The following is a 20,689-nucleotide window of genomic DNA, read 5'->3' as shown; positions in this document are numbered from 1 at the left end:
GTGTTTCATGAGCTGAAATAAAATATCCCAGAAATGTTCCATATGCACACACTTTTTTTTTCTTCAAATTTTGTGCACGCATTTGTTTACATCCCTGTTAGTGAGCATTTCTCTTTTGCCAAGATAATTCACCCACCTGACAGATGTGGCATATCAAGAAGCTGATTAAACAGCATGATCATTACACAGGTGCACCTTGTGCTGGGGACCATAAAAGCACACTCTAAAATGTGCAGTTTTGTCACACAACACAATGCCACAGATGTCTCAAGTTTTGAGGGAGCATGCAATTTGCATGCTGACTGCAGGAATGCCCACCAGAGCTGTTGCCAAATAATTTAATGTTAATTTCTACCATAAGCCGCCTCCAACATTGTTTTAGAGAATTTGGCAGTACGTCCAAGTGGCCTCACAACCACAGACCACGTGTATGGCGTTGTGTGGGCGAGCGTCTTGCTGATGTCAATGTTGTGAACAGACTGCCCCATGGTAGCGGTGGGGTTATAGTATGGGCAGGCATATGCTACAGACAACGACCACAACTGCATTTTATCTATAGCAATTTAAATGCACAGAGATACCGTGACAAGATTCTGAGGCCCATTGTCGTGCCATTCATCCGCCGCCATCACCTCATGTTTTATCGTGATAATGCATGGCCCCATGTCACAAGGATCTGTACACAATTCCTGGAAGCTGAAAATGTCCCAGTTCTTCCATGGCCTGCATACTCACCAGAAATGTCACACATTGAGCATGTTTGGGATGCTCTGGATCAACATGTACGACATCCTGTTCCAGTTCCCGCCAATATCCAGTAACTTCGCACAGCCGTTGAAGAGGAGTGGGACAACATTCCACAGGTCACAATCAACAGACTGATCAACTCTATGCGAAGGAGATGTGTTGCGCTGCATGAGGTGGTCACATCAGATACTGACTGGTTTTCTGATCCACACACGTACCTTTTTTTAAAGATATCTGTGACCAATAAATCCATAGATTAGGGCCTAATGAATTTATTTCAATTGACTGATTTCCTTATATGAACTGTATCACAGTAAAATCTTTGAAATTCTTGCATGTTGCGTTTATATTTTTGTTCAGGGTAGTTTGAAAGTCTGTAGTTCAACTAAAGTTATTAATGTGACTCAAACTAATCATGGGTCTCTCATGCAAAATCAGACGTGTCTGGATGCCATTGGCTGTAGCTATAGCTGGGCCGTCTGCTGGGCTATTATTACTTCCTGACACATGGTGTCAGAACCTCCCAATCAACCAATCAAAAGGGCCCAAAACTGATGAGTCAGCTACTGAGGGCACCAGGGGCTTTAAACAGACAGCACTGCCACCGATATCATTGGTGTGATCTCTCAGCAGGTTCAAGTGTAGTGCCAGTATGAGGACAATATAGCTTGGTCCTAGATCTCTACTGTATGTGTGTTTGCCAACTCCTCTGGCTATTAGTTCATTCAACAGTAGAGCAATCAGTGTTTCTCCTCCTGTTCCTTTCATTTACTCTCACCGGTTCTTTGGGGCCCATAAAATGTCTCAGAGTAGGAGTGCAGTTTTTCCTTTTAGCTCATAATGAATACAATTACATGGACAGTGGGGGACCTGATTCTAGATCAGAACTTTTACTGTAGGCCCATGACTTCTTGTGTGTGTGTTTGCGCGCGTGTTCGTTCGTGTGACAGCAATTGAAACAATAACTTCCACATAAAAACATAGCTTAACATCCCACAACATAGCACACACTTTTGTATGGATACACACTGCTAATGTGCCATCCACTGCCACTATCGTTTGGCAAGAGGTCCTTAGGAATGGGCAAGATCCCAATGGACCATCTGCAGCAACACTTGGGTTCCTCTCCTTGGTTCACTGCTGCAAGCTTGAGTCACTCATTCTCTCATAAAACACCCAAATGGAACATTAGTATTGTACTGTAGTGTATAGCCCACTGTGCTTTGTTGAAAATCACTCACAACTTGCTATTATATTCTCAGCTGCACCTGGATATATCAGCATAAACCAAAATTGCATACCTGTCCTATTTAATTAACTACCTCTACACTTTACCTTCTTCAAATGTTAAATGTCAGGTATGACAGATGTCAATGAGGCTAATAGATGTGCTATTGTTATTACACAGTTATTACATATTACAAATGCAACATTCCCATGTTGTGTCTAGGAAGTACTCAACCAGATTCAGGACAACATATAAATAAAGGAATAAAAAACATACCACCATCAGCATAGGTCTCTGTGCCATATCCATCTTGCAATCCGTTATTCCACGTTCCTTCATACTTTGCCCCACTACCAACACTCAGCCTCAAGCCATATCTCCCCTTGAAGCCATGAGTCCATTCTCCCTTGTAAACCCAATGTCCTTTAGTCTCAACTCCTAGACCATGGCGCTTCCCTTGCGACCAGAAGCCTTCATATGCGTTTCCGCTTGGCCAGGTGTAGACTCCAACCACCTCAAACCCGTAATTCCAGGAGCCGGAGAACTCGCCCTGTCCTTTTGGTCCGGTGCAGATCCCATGCCCATGGGCTTTGCCACCTTCCCAACCACCACAATAAGCTCCACCATCATCAAATTCAAAACGACCTCCACTCATACCTTCCCTTCTGTGACTGCAGACAAAAAAATGTAGTTTTAAAGGCGGAGTCAAATCAATGACTTTTTTAAATCTTGGTCAAGATAAAATATCTTCTGTCAGAATGGGTCCGCCTTCACCTGTCATCAAAAACGATTTAAGAGATCCTTGGCACTGTGCTTAGTATTGTTCTTGAATATTTTGGGGTATTTTCCATGTAGCCTTGCACTCTATAGACACTTCAAATCAATTTGTTTCAAGCGCGCATTTTAGTCTACTTAATTATCTCTTATTCCCTTTGATTATTTCAGTACTTTTCTTCTGTTGATCGCTGTCCGATTTCAGAGTCATGAACTTCATAAAGGCGCTGTGCTGACTGAGTAAGATTTGTTACGGTTGTTTTTCCCCCCAGAGGTAAAACTAATATGCGATTATTTAGTTGAATTGTTTTTGGATGTCTTCTTTTTCTGGTTGAGCCAGGGAACTTGCATGGCTTTCCAAGGTGGCCATAGAAAAGCCCCTTTCCCTGCCTCCCCTCACTGGCGTTGCTATCACCAAACAGTTGGTGCTACTGGAAATGTTTTAGCAGACCTAACAAGGCGACCAGATCCACACACACTGTTCCAAAAATACAACCCAATCCTTACGCTGCTGCAAGGAGTGATGCCAGATCACTTGCCACTTCGGGGTTTGGCGTGCATATGGTCCATCTACAGTCACATACTCTAATCTAGTGCATTTAAAATAGGCCCCAATCTTCTATTTAACGCGTCAACCAATTGTGCACCACCAACAACATATGGTGAAAGTAAAATGGCAAAATATTTAAAAGATGGCGTAATAGCTTAGTACTTACTAAATAGTAGCACTGCTAAAATACAGTAAGTATTCCCTTTACTGGGACTAATAGACAACGACTTGGATGGGAAATAAGTATGCTATAAATAATCAACCAAATAGTACTAACACTTAGCTGCAACCACACTCTTATTGCTTATTCATTTGACGCATCTTAAAACTTGAATTTCTGCCATTACAGTGGCCGAATTTCTATTGAAACGTTTCATATTCTGCACACCCCTTCGTTCATTATGCACTTGATTTGCACACTTAGCTTTACGCCGCCTTGAGGCTTGCTTGGGATATCTTTTGGCACTATAGTCCAGTGACTCGGATCCTGAATGCTCAGCCCAAACATGTTATGTCGCCCCCTCTACTGGCACGGATCTATCATTGCAATATTTGCGGTTCAAAAACACAAAAAACATACAAATTGCTTTATACATGTGCATTCATTCTGGGGGGGGGGGCTGTATCTTATTCTGGGGGCTGTATCTTATTTCCACCTTCACAAATGTTCCTTTGGGTGAGTTTTAATGCAACTATCAATGTCGGAAACTATTATTTATTGTTTCAAAAATATTTTCTTTAAGGTCTTTAATTAACAGCTCTCCGACACCCTGTTCTGACTTTCTTGTCAAATGCACTCTCCTCCCATCACTGGCAAGGGGTTTCCACCGCGCATGTTTGTGCGTGTGTGATGTAGTCTATACATTGATTTAATCGTAAGCGTATTTACATATTTGAGTTATTAAGGGTTAGCGTTCTGTGGATTACGCGGTACCATTTTTGCAAGCTACGTTTATCGAAAGCGATCTAGATTTCAGAACCGGGCGCTGTCCGAAACTGATTATACCACATCGCGTTGAATTGATGATGCTCAGTTCGTGGTGCTGAAATCCTTTGCGCTTTCGCTCTCTTTCCTTTCCTCTCTGTCCCTCCCTCCCTCCATCTCTCCTCTATCCCTCCCTTGGTTCTATCTCATACGCACAAACCCCTCTGTCATGGCGTCTTCCAACAATGTTACCCCCACCAACTGTAGCTGGTGGCCCATCTCAGCCTTGGATGAAGACGGTGAAATGACAGACGGAGAGAAAAGCGAAGAGCCAGCTATCGAGTCGAAACCTAATTTCTCTAAAGACAAGCTTGTTTTGTATCACTGGACGCAGTCTTTCACCTCTCAAAAGGTAAAACACAGACATCATGAAAACGAAATGGAGGTGTCTCTCTCTTACATGTCATATCTGCTATAGGAGCTAAATGTGTTATTCGATAAGAATTATTTGAAATATAATGTTATAGGTCTGTGTTAGAAATTATTTAATTCTGGCAATATTTCCAATATGAGACGTTATGAAACGTCTGCAGCATGTGTGGACATTTTCCTTGACATTGGTTTATACGAGATAGATAGTATATAGCTGGATAGGTGATCAATATTATATAATAATGGATGATTCAGCGAGAAGAAGATGGTGAAGACGTCTGTTTTGACAGTTTTCCCCTCATCGATGAGAAATCAGTCTACACCGCATATGTAGTCCGACGTGACAAATCTAAATAATTGATGTAAAATGAGGTATCTCTGTGAAAAACAAAGGAAAGGCAAGATTTCAACCCTCCCTGTGGCTTTCTCTCAGTGCAGCGCTTGTAAGTTATTCTGAAATATATCAATAGACTTGGCCAGAACCCCACATGAGTCTTTATGAAACAGAGATCTTTCCCTTCAGATGTGTAGAGCATGATCTTATTCATGTTGTCTGCAGACCACCATAGCTCAATGCCTTGACATCTCGGCGTTTTGAGTTAGTGCCACTTATACCCGTACAGCCGTGGGGCGTCTGTTAGAGATGTCGCATTATAACAGAGCTTCAATCTCCTTTCATTATTATCAACAGCTTTCCAGATTAGGAGTTAACTGCCAACTTAACCAACAGGAGGATGACAAAGTCTGAGATTATTGCCTCATCTAACATTTTCTGTGAAAAAAATAATGTCCACCTCATTTTGATCTTATTCTATCCTCTTTGCATGTGCATTTCAATGTGCAGTATATGTAATAGATAGGCTTACAGTATGTTTCCATACTCGGACATAATGCTTACATTTCAAGCCCTGAAGGACATGTAAATTGGCAATGTAGACCAAATCTAGATTACACATGTTGAATGTAGAGACAGAATTCTTTACCTTTCCCTACATACACATATAGTGAAGCCAGGATTGACACCTAGCACCAATATGACATAATATGGTAAGTTACTAATCATCGTGAAATATCATGCAATGCAGACAACATGGGCCAGTGTTGCTCTGCACCTGATTAGACATCCACTCTTCACAGCTGTTTGTACTGTGCTCAGCTAGCTTTGCTCCACTCCCCATGTGGCAAAGATGTGTGATTTCGTCTGTCAACCATTAGGATATTGGCTACGAGCTTCTCTGGAAGCTACTGCTGATCTGTGCCTGTTGTCACTCAACAGTACCAGTAAAACATGAGGCTCATCGTCGTGGTTCCACTCAATACAGGATTTAGAGATGTTGCATTCCTTTAGGTTGAACAGTGCTGTCATTAAGCAAAGTCTACCCTGTCTTCTCATTGAGGTTGGTTTAATGATAGTTATGGGGCATTCATGTTGAGATAATGAACAAGGAATGTTAGGATCCCCTGGTTCCTCTGTCCTCTCAGTAGCTATATATGTGGCCTGTAGACAGGCAAATAGAGTATATTTTATACATACACTCTTAGAAAAAAGGGTTCCGAAAGGGTTCTTCGGCTGTCCCAATAGGAGAACCCTTTTTGGTTCCAGGTAAAACCCTTTCCACAGATGGTTCTACATGGAAATGTCTGCCGTGCTAGAGCTGTCCCGGTAAACTGTAAGTGCTGTTAATGTGAAGTGGAAACGTCTAGGCGCAACAACGGCTCAGCGAAGTGGTAAGCCACACAAGCTCACAGAATGGGAATTTTTACGTAGTGCGTAAAAATCGTCTGTCCTTGGTTGCAACACTCACTATGAGTTCCAAACTGCATCTGGAAGCAACGTCAGCACATTATCTGTTCGGCGGGAGCTTTATGAAATAGGTTTCCATGGCCGAGCAGCCGCACACAAGCCTAAGATCACCATGCACAATGCCAAGCGTCGGCTGGACTGGTGTAAAGCTCACTACCATTGGACTCTGGAGCAGTGGAAATGCTTTCTCTGGAGTGATGAATCACACTTCACCATCTGGCAGTCCAACGGTCGAATCTGGATTTGGCGGATGCCAGGAGAACACTAGTGCCAACTGTAAAGTTTTGTGGAGGAGGAATAATGATCTGGGGCCGTTTTTCATGGTTCAGGCTTGGCCCCTTAGTTCCAGTGAAGGGAAATCTTAACGCTACAGCATATAATGACATTCTAGACAATTCTGTGCTTCCAACTTTGTGGCAACAGTTTGGGGAAGGCCCTTTCCTATTTCAGCATGACAATGCCCCCTTGAAGAAAGTGAGGTCCATACAGAAATGGTTTGTTGAGATCAGTGTGGAAGAACTTGACTGGCCTGCACAGAGCCATGATCTCAACCCCATCAAACACCTTTGGGATGAATTGGAACGCCAACTGCAAGCCAGGCCTAATCGCCCAACATCTGTGCCCTACCTCACTAATGCTCTTGTGGCTGAACGGAAGCAAGTCCCTGCAGCAATGTTCCAACATCTAGTGGAAAGCCTTCCCAGAAGATTGGAGGCTGTTAAAGCAGCAAAGCGGGGGGGACCAACTCCATATTAATGCCAATGATTTTGTAATGAGATGTTCGATGAGCAGGTGTCCACATAGTTTTGATCATGTAGTGTATGTCCCTGCATAATTTTTATCTAAGGAGGACTAAGGCGGATGTCCAAGATGCTGCAACAATAGCTGAGACAGACAGAAAATGGCTGTGTCATTGCACTACCCTGTACAAACCTGTTTTTCTTGCTGTCTTTAGAAATGCATCAAGATATCTAAACTACTTCTGAATAGTTTTCTCATACAGTAGTTCCTTTGATCAATGATCCATCTGTCATACAGTAAATTATGGATTGTGCACACAGGAGGAATGACTGTAGCGGGAGTTTGATAACCTAATGTAACCGCATATTTGGAAGCCATTGAAGAGCAATACTCCACTGTCTGTCATTCTAAACTGCTGCAGCAGGTTGGAGATTTACACTTTCATCACAACAGTATAACCCAGAGCCTGTAGGTCTCTACTGCTAGATCTATACAGTAGTCAACACTCAGTTGTCAGTCAGCAACTCAGATGACAGTGAGTCCAACTCGGGTGTCAGTGAGTCCAACTCAGGTGTCAGTGAGTCCAACTCGGGTGTCAGTGAGTCCAACTCGGGTGTCAGAAGTTCCCTGAGTAAGATATAGAGATCTCTATAACTATCTGTGGCTCTGGTGGTTCCAGCTCAGATGTCAGAAGTTCCCTGAGTAAGATATAGAGATCTCTATAACTATCTGTGGCTCTGGTGGTTCCAGCTCAGATGTCAGAAGTTCCCTGAGTAAGATATAGAGATCTCTATAACTATCTGTGGCTCTGGTGGTTCCAGCTCAGATGTCAGAAGTTCCCTGAGTAAGATATAGAGATCTCTATAACTATCTGTGGCTCTGGTGGTTCCAGCTCAGATGTCAGAAGTTCCCTGAGTAAGATATAGCGATCTCTATAACTATCTGTGGCTCTGGTGGTTCCAGCTCAGATGTCAGAAGTTCCCTGAGTAAGATATAGCGATCTCTATAACTATCTGTGGCTCTGGTGGTTCCAGCTCAGATGTCAGAAGTTCCCTGAGTAAGATATAGAGATCTCTATAACTATCTGTGGCTCTGGTGGTTCCAGCTCAGATGTCAGAAGTTCCCTGAGTAAGATATAGAGATCTCTATAACTATCTGTGGCTCTGGTGGTTCCAGCTCAGATGTCAGAAGTTCCCTGAGTAAGATATAGCGATCTCTATAACTATCTGTGGCTCTGGTGGTTCCAGCTCAGATGTCAGAAGTTCCCTGAGTAAGATATAGAGATCTCTATAACTATCTGTGGCTCTGGTGGTTCCAGCTCAGATGTCAGAAGTTCCCTGAGTAAGATATAGAGATCTCTATAACTATCTGTGGCTCTGGTGGTTCCAGCTCAGATGTCAGAAGTTCCCTGAGTAAGATATAGCGATCTCTATAACTATCTGTGGCTCTGGTGGTTCCAGCTCAGATGTCAGAAGTTCCCTGAGTAAGATATAGAGATCTCTATAACTATCTGTGGCTCTGGTGGTTCCAGCTCAGATGCCAGAAGTTCCCTGAGTAAGATATAGAGATCTCTATAACTATCTGTGGCTCTGGTGGTTCCAGCTCAGATGTCAGAAGTTCCCTGAGTAAGATATAGAGATCTCTATAACTATCTGTGGCTCTGGTGGTTCCAGCTCAGATGTCAGAAGTTCCCTGAGTAAGATATAGAGATCTCTATAACTATCTGTGGCTCTGGTGGTTCCAGCTCAGATGCCAGAAGTTCCCTGAGTAAGATATAGAGATCTCTATAACTATCTGTGGCTCTGGTGGTTCCAGCTCAGTTGTCAGAAGTTCCCTGAGTAAGATATAGAGATCTCTATAACTATCTGTGGCTCTGGTGGTTCCAGCTCAGATGCCAGTGGTTGTCAGTGGATCCATGTCAGTTTATGATGACGAGTTCATGTTTGGGTGCCATTAATTGTCTGGTTAGCAATTAGATTGATACAATTGCTGCAACCAGAGATGATGTCATTTATTAAGAGATAAATATAATTGAGTAATATTTCTCATTGTTGAATCACTTGGTCTGGTTGATTGTATCCCCTAATCCTTCTCTACAGTCATCTACTCCAGTCACTGTTAAAGTTGAGGTGTCATGCTAATACATACGTAATCAGTGATGGGAATTGTTGCAGTATTCTTGAAAAATAATAATTATACAGTAAATTGAGTGAGCTACAAGGTCTTCCTGTTCTGTTTTGCGCACCAGACTTCCTCCCTCTGTGCGCAATAGCAAGGTTATCCTGTACTAGACAGGAGTGGTAACAATTCCTACACTAACTGTTTACTGAGTTGGTGCACTCACACTTTGTGATGTTTTGTTACAAGTTTACAACAAAAGTCCAATGTTTCTCACTCCATGGCCCCCTCACCTCCATAGTGTGATCTACTGTACACAGTACTTGACTTGGACTGAACTAGATGAGTGCCGGTACTGTTTACATTTAGGTGCAGGAGCTCCACAATACTTTTGAGCTAATATTCTATGAGAGGAACAGGAACTCATCTTATTTCTACAAATAACCCTCCATGGAGCTTGGCATGGCTTTAAATAGACACTGTAAATGGATATTGTCTGCCTCACAGAAGCCATTTTTGTTTCATATTGAGTTCAACAAAACATTATTTTGCCTGGGGATAGGAACACAAAAGATGTAGGACCTATGTCTGGCAATGATGCATGACTGTTACTTCGTCTAAGGCCTTTTAACGGCCTGTTTTATGCCTGTACTTGTGTAGGTAGAGCAGGGTTCCCTGCTCTAAGGTGTGCAGTTGGTTAGAAATAGAGATATCATTGTTTTCTTTTTTAATTGTTCTTCAACAAAACATTGTAGACTACAAGTAGCAGCAATAAGCCAAATTGCGAAAAGCAAATTCCAATTTGCTTTTGAATATTAACCTTTGTAGACCTGAATGAGTTTCTCTATCAGAGTAACTTGCCAAGCACATTTATGTGTTATAAAATTGTAATAACATAGACCATTAGAGTACTAATTGTACTAAATCACAAAAACACATATAAACAAGAGTCAAGCTATGAGACGAAGATGTAACTTGTGTCTCTGTTCCCCGTGTTTCTCTGTGTTAATCTTCCTCTAGGTGCGTCTTGTGATCAATGAGAAGGGTCTGCTGTGTGAAGAGAGGGATGTGAGTCTCCCTATAGCCGAGCACAATGAGCCCTGGTTTATGAGGCTCAATCTGGGGGAGGAGGTGCCTGTTTTCATCCACGGAGATACCATCGTCTCAGACTACAACCAAATCATAGAGTACCTAGAGGCTAACTTTGGGGGAGGTATTGCCTTTTAGACTACTTGATTTCTTTCCATTATGTTAGTGACTGCAGTGTGATCTGATGTGAGTGACTGCAGTGTGATCTGATGTTAGTGACTGCAGTGTGATCTGATGTTAGTGACTGCAGTGTGATCTAATGTTAGTGACTGCAGTGTGATCTGATGTTAGTGACTGCAGTGTGATCTGATGTGAGTGACTGCAGTGTGACCTGATGTTAGTGACTGCAGTGTGATCTGATGTGAGTGACTGCAGTGTGATCTGATGTTAGTGACTGCAGTGTGATCTGATGTTAGTGACTGCAGTGTGATCTGATGTGAGTGACTGCAGTGTGACCTGATGTTAGTGACTGCAGTGTGATCTGATGTTAGTGACTGCAGTGTGATCTGATGTTAGTGACTGCAGTGTGATCTGATGTTAGTGACTGCAGTGTGATCTGATGTTAGTGACTGCACATGCTCTTTTTAAGGTGCCTTTCAGACTACTCATCTCTTTTCATCCATTATGTTACAGTAGTAACTGAACAACATACACTATACAATCAGATAATAGAGTATACACTCTTGTAAAAAAAGGTGCTATCTACAACCTAAAATAGTTATTTGGCTGTCCTCATAGGAGAACCCTTTGAAGAATCCTTTTTGGTTCCAGGTAGAGCTCTTTTGGGTTCCATGTAGAACCCTGGCCAAGTCTACTTTGGGGGAGGTATTGCTTTTGACATTACTATTGATCTATTTTCGTAGTATTTTTATGTCTTTTTAAGTTTGCTATTACAACCAGATCATTGAATAAATAGAGACTAACTTTGGGAGGGGGTATTGCTTTTCAGACTACTCATCTCTTCCGGTGTCCATGATGTTTAGTGAGGGACTGCATAGTAAAACAATATACCGTCTTCACGGTTACTTTGGGAGAAGTATTGCTTTTCAGACTAACTTGATCTCTTTGTTGATGATGTTAGTCAGTGATGGACTGCATAGGAAACAGTATGCACATTTTAAGAACACAGATCTCTATCAACCTTTTTTTCTCCTATCAATCATCATATTAGGTGCAGTTATGCACATGTCAGAGATACATCTAACTGGCCAATTATATGGTTCATTGCAGCTCAAGGATCAATGATCGTCCATGAAGTTAGTGACTGGCGGCTGCATAGCAAAGATTAGGAATATTTTAAGGTTTCTATTGAGCCTAAGGTTGCTATTTTAAGGTTTATAAACATTGGTTAAGATGTTGCTGTTTTTCATCAGGGAAGTGTAATTCAAGTATGTATGTCGTTTGTCCTATCATGGTCCTATGGGTCATTTTAGGTGCTGGTGATTGTGGGTCGTTATGTAATGTCCTGAAAGGATGATCCCAGGAAGGCTGGAGGGGATATTGAACATGGCCTATGGATGAAGGACGACGTCTCAGTTCAGATGGAGATACTTCATGCTCACCCCCCCATGACAGAGAAGCTTGGTGCTATAGCTGCCAACTACAGTCGTGGCCAAAAGTCTTGAGAATGACACAAATATTAATTTTCACAAAGTCTGCTGCCTCAGTTTGTATGATGGCAATTTGCATATACTCCAGAATGTAATGAAGAGTGATCAGATGAATTGCAAAGTCCCTCTTTGCCATGCAAATGAACTGAATCCCCCAAAAACATTTCCACTGCATTTCAGCCCTGCCACAAAAGGACCAGCTGACATCATGTCAGTGATTCTCTTGTTAACACAGGTGTGAGTGTTGACGAGGACAAGGCTGGAGAGCACTCTGTCATGCTGATTGAGTTCGAATAACAGACTGGAAGCTTCAAAAGGAGGGTGGTGCTTGGAATAATTGTTTTTCCTCTGTCAACCATGGTTACCTGCAAGGAAACACGTGCCGTCATCATTGCTTTGCACAAAAAGGGCTTCACAGGCAAGGATATTGCTGCCAGTAAGATTGCACCTAAATCAACCATTTATCGGATCATCAAAAACTTCAAGGAGAGCGGTTCAAATGTTGTGAAGAAGGCTTCAGGGCGCCCAAGAAAGTCCAGCAAGCGCCAGGATCATCTCCTAAAGTTGATTCAGTTGCGGAATCGGGGCACCACCAGTACAGAGCTTGCTCAGGAATGGCAGCAGGCAGGTGTGAGTGCATCTGCACGCACAGTGAGGCGAAGACTTTTGGAGGATGGCCTGGTGTCAAGAAGGGCAGCAAAGAAGCCACTTCTCTCCAGGAAAAACATCAGGGACAGACTGATATTCTGCAAAAGGTACAGGGATTGGACTGCTGAGGACTGGGGTAAAGTCATTTTCTCTGATGAATCCCCTTTCCGATTGTTTGGGGCATCCGGAAAAAAGCTTGTCCGGAGAAGGCAAGGTGAGCGCTACCATCAGTCCTGTGTCATGCCAACAGTAAAGCATCCTGAGACCATTCATGTGTGGGGTTGCTTCTCAGCCAAGGGAGTGGGCTCACTCACAATTTTGCCTAAGAACACAGCCATGAATAAGGAATGGTACCAACACATCCTCCGAGAGCAACTTCTCCCAACCATCCAGGAACAGTTTGGTGACAAACAATGCCTTTTCCAGCATGATGGAGCACCTTGCCATAAGGCAAAAATGATAACTAAGTGGCTCGGGGAACAAAACATCGATATTTTGGGTCCATGGCCAGGAAACTCCCCAGACCTTAATCCCATTGAGAACTTATGGTCAAACCTCAAGAGGCGGGTGGACAAACAAAACCCCACAAATTCTGACAAACACCAAGCATTGATTATGCAACAATGGGCTGTCATCAGTCAGGATGTGGCCCAGAAGTTAATTGACAGCATGCCAGGGCGGATTGCAGAGGTCTTGAAAAAGAATGGTCAACACTGCAAATATTGACTCTTTGCATCAACTTCATGTAATTGTCAATAAAAGCCTTTGACACACACACAATGCTTGTAATTATACTTCAGTATTCCATAGTAACATCTGACAAAAACATCTAAAGACACTGAAGCAGCAAACTTTGTGGAAATTAATATTTGTGTCATTCTCAAAACTTTTGGCCACGACTGTACACTGATTTCAGAGGCAATGGATAGGCTATGGTTCAATGGTTGCTCAATATCATAACCCAGCTCTTGTCATTAATGTCCGTTGGCTACTTTGAAGCCCATTTACTTTAAACAAATTTAGCTATTTTGATGACATCTCCATTATTTTCAGTTGATATTTTTAATGAACGAATTTAATAACAGATTTGTGTTCAGCAGGGCACAGTGTAGCAAAGCGTTTAGCATTTGCTTATTTGACAAGTTCACACTGTGGTATACCTCCCCGTTTCACTTCGTTGGAAAACGCTTTCTGCCTACTGAACGTAACTCAGACCTCATACTCATTCTAAAGAGGATGTTGTGTCATTCAGCTGCTTGATTTACAGATATTTTCTCAACTCTGTGTAATTTCTAATGCACCCAGCCAAAGGGGATGGAGCTGGCCTAGGAAGTGCAGATGGTGCAGCAGAGAAAATCCTATTAGAGTAGTGGACAGAATCTCCTGCCAAGGCAACTCAAGTTACCCTATAGTGTAGTGGACCCAGGTGAAATCCTACCTCCAGCAAGGTGTAATCCACTGCCCAATCACATAGTATTTTATGATAGCTAAGAGCCCTAAGCTCTCCGTATGCTCTCCTTATGCTTTCTCAGGGAGAATCTTGTTTTGGTATTTTGTCAGCTGTAGCCCATTTGCTTAATACATTCTTAGAAAAAAAGGTGCTATCTCGAACCTAAAAGGGTTATTTGGTTGTCCCCATTGGAGAACACTTTGAATAACCCTTTTTGGTTCCAGGTAGAACCCTTTCCACAGAGGGTTCTACATGGAACCTAAAAGAGTTCTATCTGGAACCAAAAATGGTTCTCCTATGGGGACAGCCGAAGAACCCTTTGGAACACCTTTTTTGTAAGAGTGTAAATGTGACTGAGCAGTAACACAGTCAGAGATCATTGGGTTCTCTCCTGTGTGACATTTCATTGTGCACCATCACCATGTCGGTGCAGCAGTATTGTGTGCCCAAGACAAGGCCATGCCCCCTCTGTTTGCGCTAAGAACTGATTTAAGGAGCCTGCTTTGATATTCACACCCCTGTGCTGCTTAGCGCTGCAGCAGAGAGCACCAGCAGATTTCCAGAGCCAGAGCACGTACAGCCACACCCATGCCCAGGTCGGCATGTTGGGCCTGGACTGATTAGTCAGTAGTCTGGCCCTCTGCAGCTCCGGGCATCGGCTCCACCCTAGAGCCATGCAACCGGAGAAACAGTACAGACAGGAATATCCCTGGGCCTTTCCTGTGTCCCCACTCCCAATCATCAGTCAACATCAGTAAGCCTTCTCCAGCCCATAGCCTACCTGTATGGTGTCCTAATTTAAAGTCAAAACACAGAACTATCTGTTAATATGGTGGAATGTTTGCTTCTATTTCTGTCTATTGGCCTATGGATCCCATTCTCAGAAACAGTTTTGTAGCTGAGTGTACTCCATTCACAGGAAAATACCCCTAATACACCATTGTTATCCTTTGTGATATGTTAAGTGGACTGTTGCACATAAAGTAAAGGCTAAAGTTGGTATACAGTGCTGTATCTTTATGTTACAGTTACAGGCCTAATATGTTAGAATGCTGTACACTCCTATATGTGTAATTATTTCACAGTGCTGTACACACCTCTGTCTGTTTGAACCTGGTGTCCTTGTAGAAACGGTGGCCCAGCTGATTCCCGATGCTGGCTCTCCTGTCCACGAGTGTGTGCAGCAGTACCGTAAGCTGCTGGACGGCCTGCCCATGGATGCTTACACCCACGGCTGTATCCTGCACCCAGAGCTCACCACAGACTCCATGATCCCAAAGTACGCCACCGCTGAAATACGTAGTAAGTCAAGTCAGAATTCTGTGTTTGACAGTGGGAACACCCCATTCACAATTCATGAGAAATATTGCTGTAGAATATGCAGGACATGAAAACACACATGTAAATAACATTCAATATAATATTGCATATAATTATTCAATATAAATTTGATTGATAGTATCTGAAATGTTCCATTAATAATGCACTACTATTCAGCATTCTCACAACATTTTCCTATTAACAGGTTGTGTCTCAACCAAATCATGCTGTCCAATTTGACCTCGTTTAAAATTAAAATCCTTATCACAGCAAAGTTCATGGAAGCAATGCCATTAATTCCCTGTAGGAGATATTAGGTAATTGAGTGTGCAGGCACTGCATTGCTCCTTCATGGACGTGTTTGTGTAAATCAAGAAAAAGGCTGGTCTGGGCCTAAACCCTGCAGTGGAATCAGTTAACCAGAGATCCCCCTGGCCAGTGTGACGTCTGTTAAATCATATTGATGCTTTATTTGTTGTTTCTTTGTTTAAGGAAGTTCACCGATGATGTTTATATTTTAATCAGTCATTTATGTGTTTTCATGAAGAACACTTTATTTATTTATCTCTCACATTTTATAACTGAAATTGGTTGTCACTGGGAAATTAAGATTTAGCAGGAAAACAGAATAGTCTATGGGGTCTCTGCGCATTTGTAAATTGTGTATTTCTAACACATTACATTCTTGTATGTAGGAAAGTATACACTAGTTATAATTTGTTGTTATTGAACATCCACTCTCTGTTTTGGTACTACTTTAGACCACAGAAGGATTTCAAATGACTATTTCCTCCGATAGTCACTGACAATTGTCTCTTACCTCAGAGCAGTATTTCATCCAGGAGTCATTAATGTCTCTATCTCTCCGTCCTCAGGACACTTAGCCAATGCTGCGTCTGAGCTGATGAAGCTGGACCACGAGGAACCCACGCTGACAGAGCCATACCTCTCCAAGCAGAAGAAACTCATGGTGAGACTGGTAGCATGGCACGACACTGCACGAGAAGGGTTAGGGTTAGCATGACCCTAGACAGGGTTAGGATGGCACCACATGACACGAGAAGCGTAAAAAGAGCAAAACAATGAGTGATATAATGCAATACCAACAATAGACTTTTCCAGTCGCCCTATATAGCATTTACGTGTGTGCATGTGTTTCTGTATGTTAGAGGCATATTAGGATTTCATTAAATGAACATGACCACACAAGATTGTTAAGATGACCTGATAATGGTCCTACTCATATTGTCACATACTGTACACAAACATCAAGCAATATGAGTTAGAGTAAGTTATTACGAAGCAGAGCAATTCCAACGTGGTTGTTATTTACAATGTTTCAGTGTGATGTAGGATAGATATTTCAAAATGACCCAAATTGCTTGTGTCAGGGTCTGTGCTAGTTCTGTATCGACCCATGATGAATCAACATGGTTAGCTGCCATTGCCGGGGCCAATCTGCTGGCTAAAAAAATCGTTTCCTTTTAACGGCTTGGCTCTGCCCTTTAGTCAGTACCTTTATTTTCCATTGTTATTAGTTACACTGTTACAAATAGGTTTATTTTACTCTGTTATTGTATTTCAAGGGGACATAGAGATGCTTGCTTACCCCAGACGAAGACATGCCATAGCTCTCTGTTGTTCAAGACAGCTGGTAGGTGCTCTGTTCTGAGAACAGTCTCTTGGCAGATGTTGTCCACCAATGTTTTCTGTGGTCTTCCAAGAGGTCTTCTTCACCTATGAGCGGATAGCAACAATACGAGACTGCATAGACAGACATATTGATAGGTTTGTTCACATGTGACATGGGCTTGTTCTTATGCTCACAGGCAAAAATATTGGACCACGATAATGTGACCTACCTAAAGAAGATCCTTGGAGAGTTGGCCATGGTACTAGATCAGGTAGAGGCCGAGTTGGAAAAGAGGACAATCGAGTATGAAGGTGAGTGCAGATTATTATTGATGTTTATGTCCTTGAGTTCAGACATTACATTATCAGACATGGTGGCCGTGTCTGAATACCTATACTACTACCGCACGACATACCTAAACTGCACATTCATTTCAACCATTTGATCTAGTAGAATTCACTCCTCTTTTCCGACTCACATGTTTGACAACAGCTGATAATCAGATAAATTGACGCGCTGTACCAAAATGAACGAATGGCGAAAGTCAACGCAATCATGCATTAGATGACGCATTCGGCTTACTATTTTCATTTTCCCCCATACTATTTAGTATGGGTATTTGGACATGGCGACTGTTTCATCTTCCTAGCCTGATTCCAGATCTGTTTGTCCCGTCTTATATGACCAATGGAGTTACAGTTGGCAAGATAGCACAAACAGATCTGGGACCATGCTACTTTGTACCACTCTGCTACAGTAGCATGTTTTATTTTGGCAGGTCAAAAGTGTGAGTTGTGGCTATGTGGACCTGAATTTACATTAGCTGATGTCTGCCTGGGAGCCTTGTTGCACAGGCTTAAGTTCTTGGGACTCTCAAAGAAATACTGGGAGGACGGCAGCCGACCCAACCTCCAGTCCTTTTTCGAGCGGGTGCAAAAACGCTACGCTTTCCGAAAAGTTCTGGGCGACATCCACACAACCCTTCTGTCAGCAGTTCTACCCAATGCATTCCGAATGGTAAAAAAGAAGCCGCCATCTTTCTTCGGGGCCTCTTTCCTCATGGGCTCTCTGGGAGGGATGGGGTACTTTGCCTATTGGTTTCTAAAAAAGAAATATGTGTAGTGAACACCCACCTCCATGTGTTAAATGTCTGTGTATTTGTGTGATGTTTCAATTTTTCTGTCATGTTTTACAACAGGAGGAAAATATGAATCTATATAGGGAACACTATTACTTACCTAGGTGAACAAAGATTATAAGAACATTCCAAACACAAAGGAATTGTTAACAGCACATTTTTCTGGTATTCCAATGCCTTCATCTATTTCATTTCTCTATCAACCTACAGTATTACTTTCTATTAGCTCAGTTTGGAGGCATGCATTATCCAGTTATTTTAATCAAGGGAACAAACTTATTTCTATGTTTTTAATGATCATATTCCCTACACATGAGAGAGACAGACAATGTTTTGACATTGCATCTACATATCCAAAGTGGGGCTCATTCACACCCTGCATGTCACTATAGTTTTACTAAGTCGTTTTTCATCACAGTTTTGGCGTTCACCTATTGCCCTTCATGCCTTTGTTGGCCATTGGTTTATTTTATTAAATCCTTCTGATACTTCCTGTGCTGCCAGAAACTGCCAGATGAGAAGATAGTATAGTGAGACGTCCAGTCGGTCCCAAATCGCTCCCGTTCCTTTTCCCCCTTGACCATAATTCTTGTTTGCAGATTTGTAAGTTCCACCACTGTTTAGACCAATCCAGACCCTTCAGATATGCAAACATCGAAGGATCTGGCCAAAGGAAAGGGGTAAGGAGTGAATTGGGACTGTAAACAGACACTCTCAGCCATATGCAGACACTCCCTTTAAAGCACTATGAGATCATATGCACTCCATCAATTAATTCAGTAATAAAATGTGATTGTCATTTCTCACACCACAGTCTTGAGCTGATCATGAAGTGGTCTCTGACTTTAAAGTCAGAGAGGATGGGTCTGATAGAGAAATACTATAAGGGTCAATTCAGCCGTCCGCAATATTGAGCAAGGAATCACTCAGTGGCTTTTGACAGTGTCCATATAGAGTGACTATGAAATTATACATGGTTCAGTTAAATAGTCACATAAATAGCTGACATGGTTGGTTTGATCCCAGCAACATTGAGCAGCACCAGTTTTAGTTCAATAATCCATGTTTTTTTTTTAATGACTTGTATGACTAGCCATTTAAACTAAACCTCTTAGAAAACTGTGACTAGGGTTGCAAAATTCTGGGAACTTTCAACACATTCCCTGGTTTTTCCAGAAATCCTAGTTGGAGGATTCCGGATTTCCTGCTTATTCTTTCCTTATTCTCTCCAGGATTCCCAGAATTAGGAGAGAATAAGCAGGAAATCCGGAATCCTCCAACTAGGATTCCTGGAAAACCAGGGAATTGATTGAAAGTTCCCAGAATTTTGCAACCCAAATCCTCTGGAGTCTAACTGACCTATACAATGTTCCCCTCTGTTCAGGAGTGCTAGCATGTACACAGCTGAATGTCAATAGGGTTAACACTGTATAACTACAAGGATTTATTTACATTTAAATAAGGTCTGGGTAAAAATAATAAAAATAAATCAACATACATTTCTGGTTTGGCACTGAAAGAGCTCTTTCTCAATAGTCTTTCCTCATGTCCTCCTCCCGTCCTCCTTTTCAAAATGGCAGAGGGAAGTGAGGTGACAGGAGAGCTTTAAAGGAGAAGACAAGAGTAACCTTGGATCTTCAGCTCCATCTCACTGTGAAGTCATGGGCAGCGGACTTTGACAAAGAACATTTTTCTTCCTTGTAGTTTTAGGAAAAGGCCAGATTGAGTGAACAGAGTAAGCGTGCGTATGGTTGTTAACAGACTGCATGGCTGATTACTGCTGGGATGAGACATTGGAGGATTCTTAACCAAAAAGATAATGAAACATTGGTCATCTAACAGTGTGTCAGCTGTGTGGGATATCTATTCTTAAGTACTAAATGGCACCCTATTCCCTATGTAGTGCACTACTTTTGACGAGGGACCATAAGGCTCTGATCAAAAGTAGTGCAATATGTAGGGAATAGGGTGTAATTTTGGATTCACATAAAGGTTTCTCTTTGAATACTTGTCAAGACACACCTGGAATCGGTTTCTGAACACATATTAAAGCTAGTCCTGGACTAAATAGCCTGCTCAACGGAGAATCTCCATTGACATCATTTTTTAGTCCAGGGATAGGCTTAATGTTTGTCTGGGAAACCAGCCCCACAAGTTCATCTGAAAACAGGAAGTTGAGAAGTCACAGTTCATCTCATCACATTGGGTGTCTGTTGGTGAGAAGAAAACATTCACAACTGAATAACTGTCTGGCGTTTTCTTCATGTTGAGCTTTGGAGATCTATGTAATGGAAAGAACATTTGACACCAGTAGTTGCCTGTATAACAACAATAACATAAAATGGCACAGGTTTGAAAACCTTAAGTTTGAGCTTTTTTGTTGTTGTTGGAAGTCAGCAAGTTTTTACATTTAGCCTAGTACTCAACTAATTAGCCATACAGTAGTTAAAATCAAGTGTGTCTACAATCCACTTTATTTGTG

The 20,689-nt window shown here is 42.1% G+C and overlaps 2 protein-coding genes across 3 annotated transcripts in view; one reads left to right on the top strand and one right to left on the bottom strand.

Moving 5' to 3' along the window:
• The window catches only part of LOC106572606 (junctophilin-2-like), a 29,269-nt gene extending 26,062 nt beyond the window's left edge, over positions 1-3,207 (bottom strand). For both annotated transcript variants that reach the window (XM_014146938.2, XM_014146937.2), the window contains exon 1: positions 2,252-3,207. In XM_014146938.2, coding sequence (XP_014002413.1) covers positions 2,252-2,630 — 379 coding nt within the window. In that variant the 5' untranslated portion in view covers positions 2,631-3,207. The remainder of the gene's footprint in view (positions 1-2,251) is intronic.
• Positions 3,208-4,096: 889 nt separating this feature from the next.
• gdap1l1 (ganglioside induced differentiation associated protein 1-like 1) lies at positions 4,097-19,177 on the top strand. The gene is made up of 6 exons (XM_014146940.2): positions 4,097-4,636; positions 10,340-10,532; positions 15,245-15,418; positions 16,312-16,406; positions 17,266-17,380; positions 17,848-19,177. The coding sequence occupies exons 1-6, from the start codon at positions 4,454-4,456 to the stop codon at positions 18,189-18,191; spliced, it is 1,104 nt and encodes a 367-aa protein (XP_014002415.1). The 5' UTR covers positions 4,097-4,453; the 3' UTR covers positions 18,192-19,177.
• The last annotated feature ends 1,512 nt before the right edge of the window (positions 19,178-20,689 follow it).

This window comes from Salmo salar, chromosome ssa15 (assembly GCF_905237065.1).
Source record: "Salmo salar chromosome ssa15, Ssal_v3.1, whole genome shotgun sequence".
NCBI classification, from domain to species: Eukaryota; Metazoa; Chordata; class Actinopteri; order Salmoniformes; family Salmonidae; genus Salmo; species Salmo salar.
This window is presented reverse-complemented; position numbering and strand designations above follow the sequence as displayed.

Coding starts and splice junctions, on each gene's coding strand:
- gdap1l1 (XM_014146940.2), top strand. CDS start 4,454: ATGGCGTCTTCCAACAATGTTACCCCCACCAACTGTAGCTGGTGGCCC. Junction 15,419..16,311: donor CGCCACCGCTGAAATACGTA/GTAAGTCAAGTC, acceptor CTCCGTCCTCAG/GACACTTAGCCAATGCTGCG. Junction 16,407..17,265: donor CCAAGCAGAAGAAACTCATG/GTGAGACTGGTA, acceptor TTATGCTCACAG/GCAAAAATATTGGACCACGA.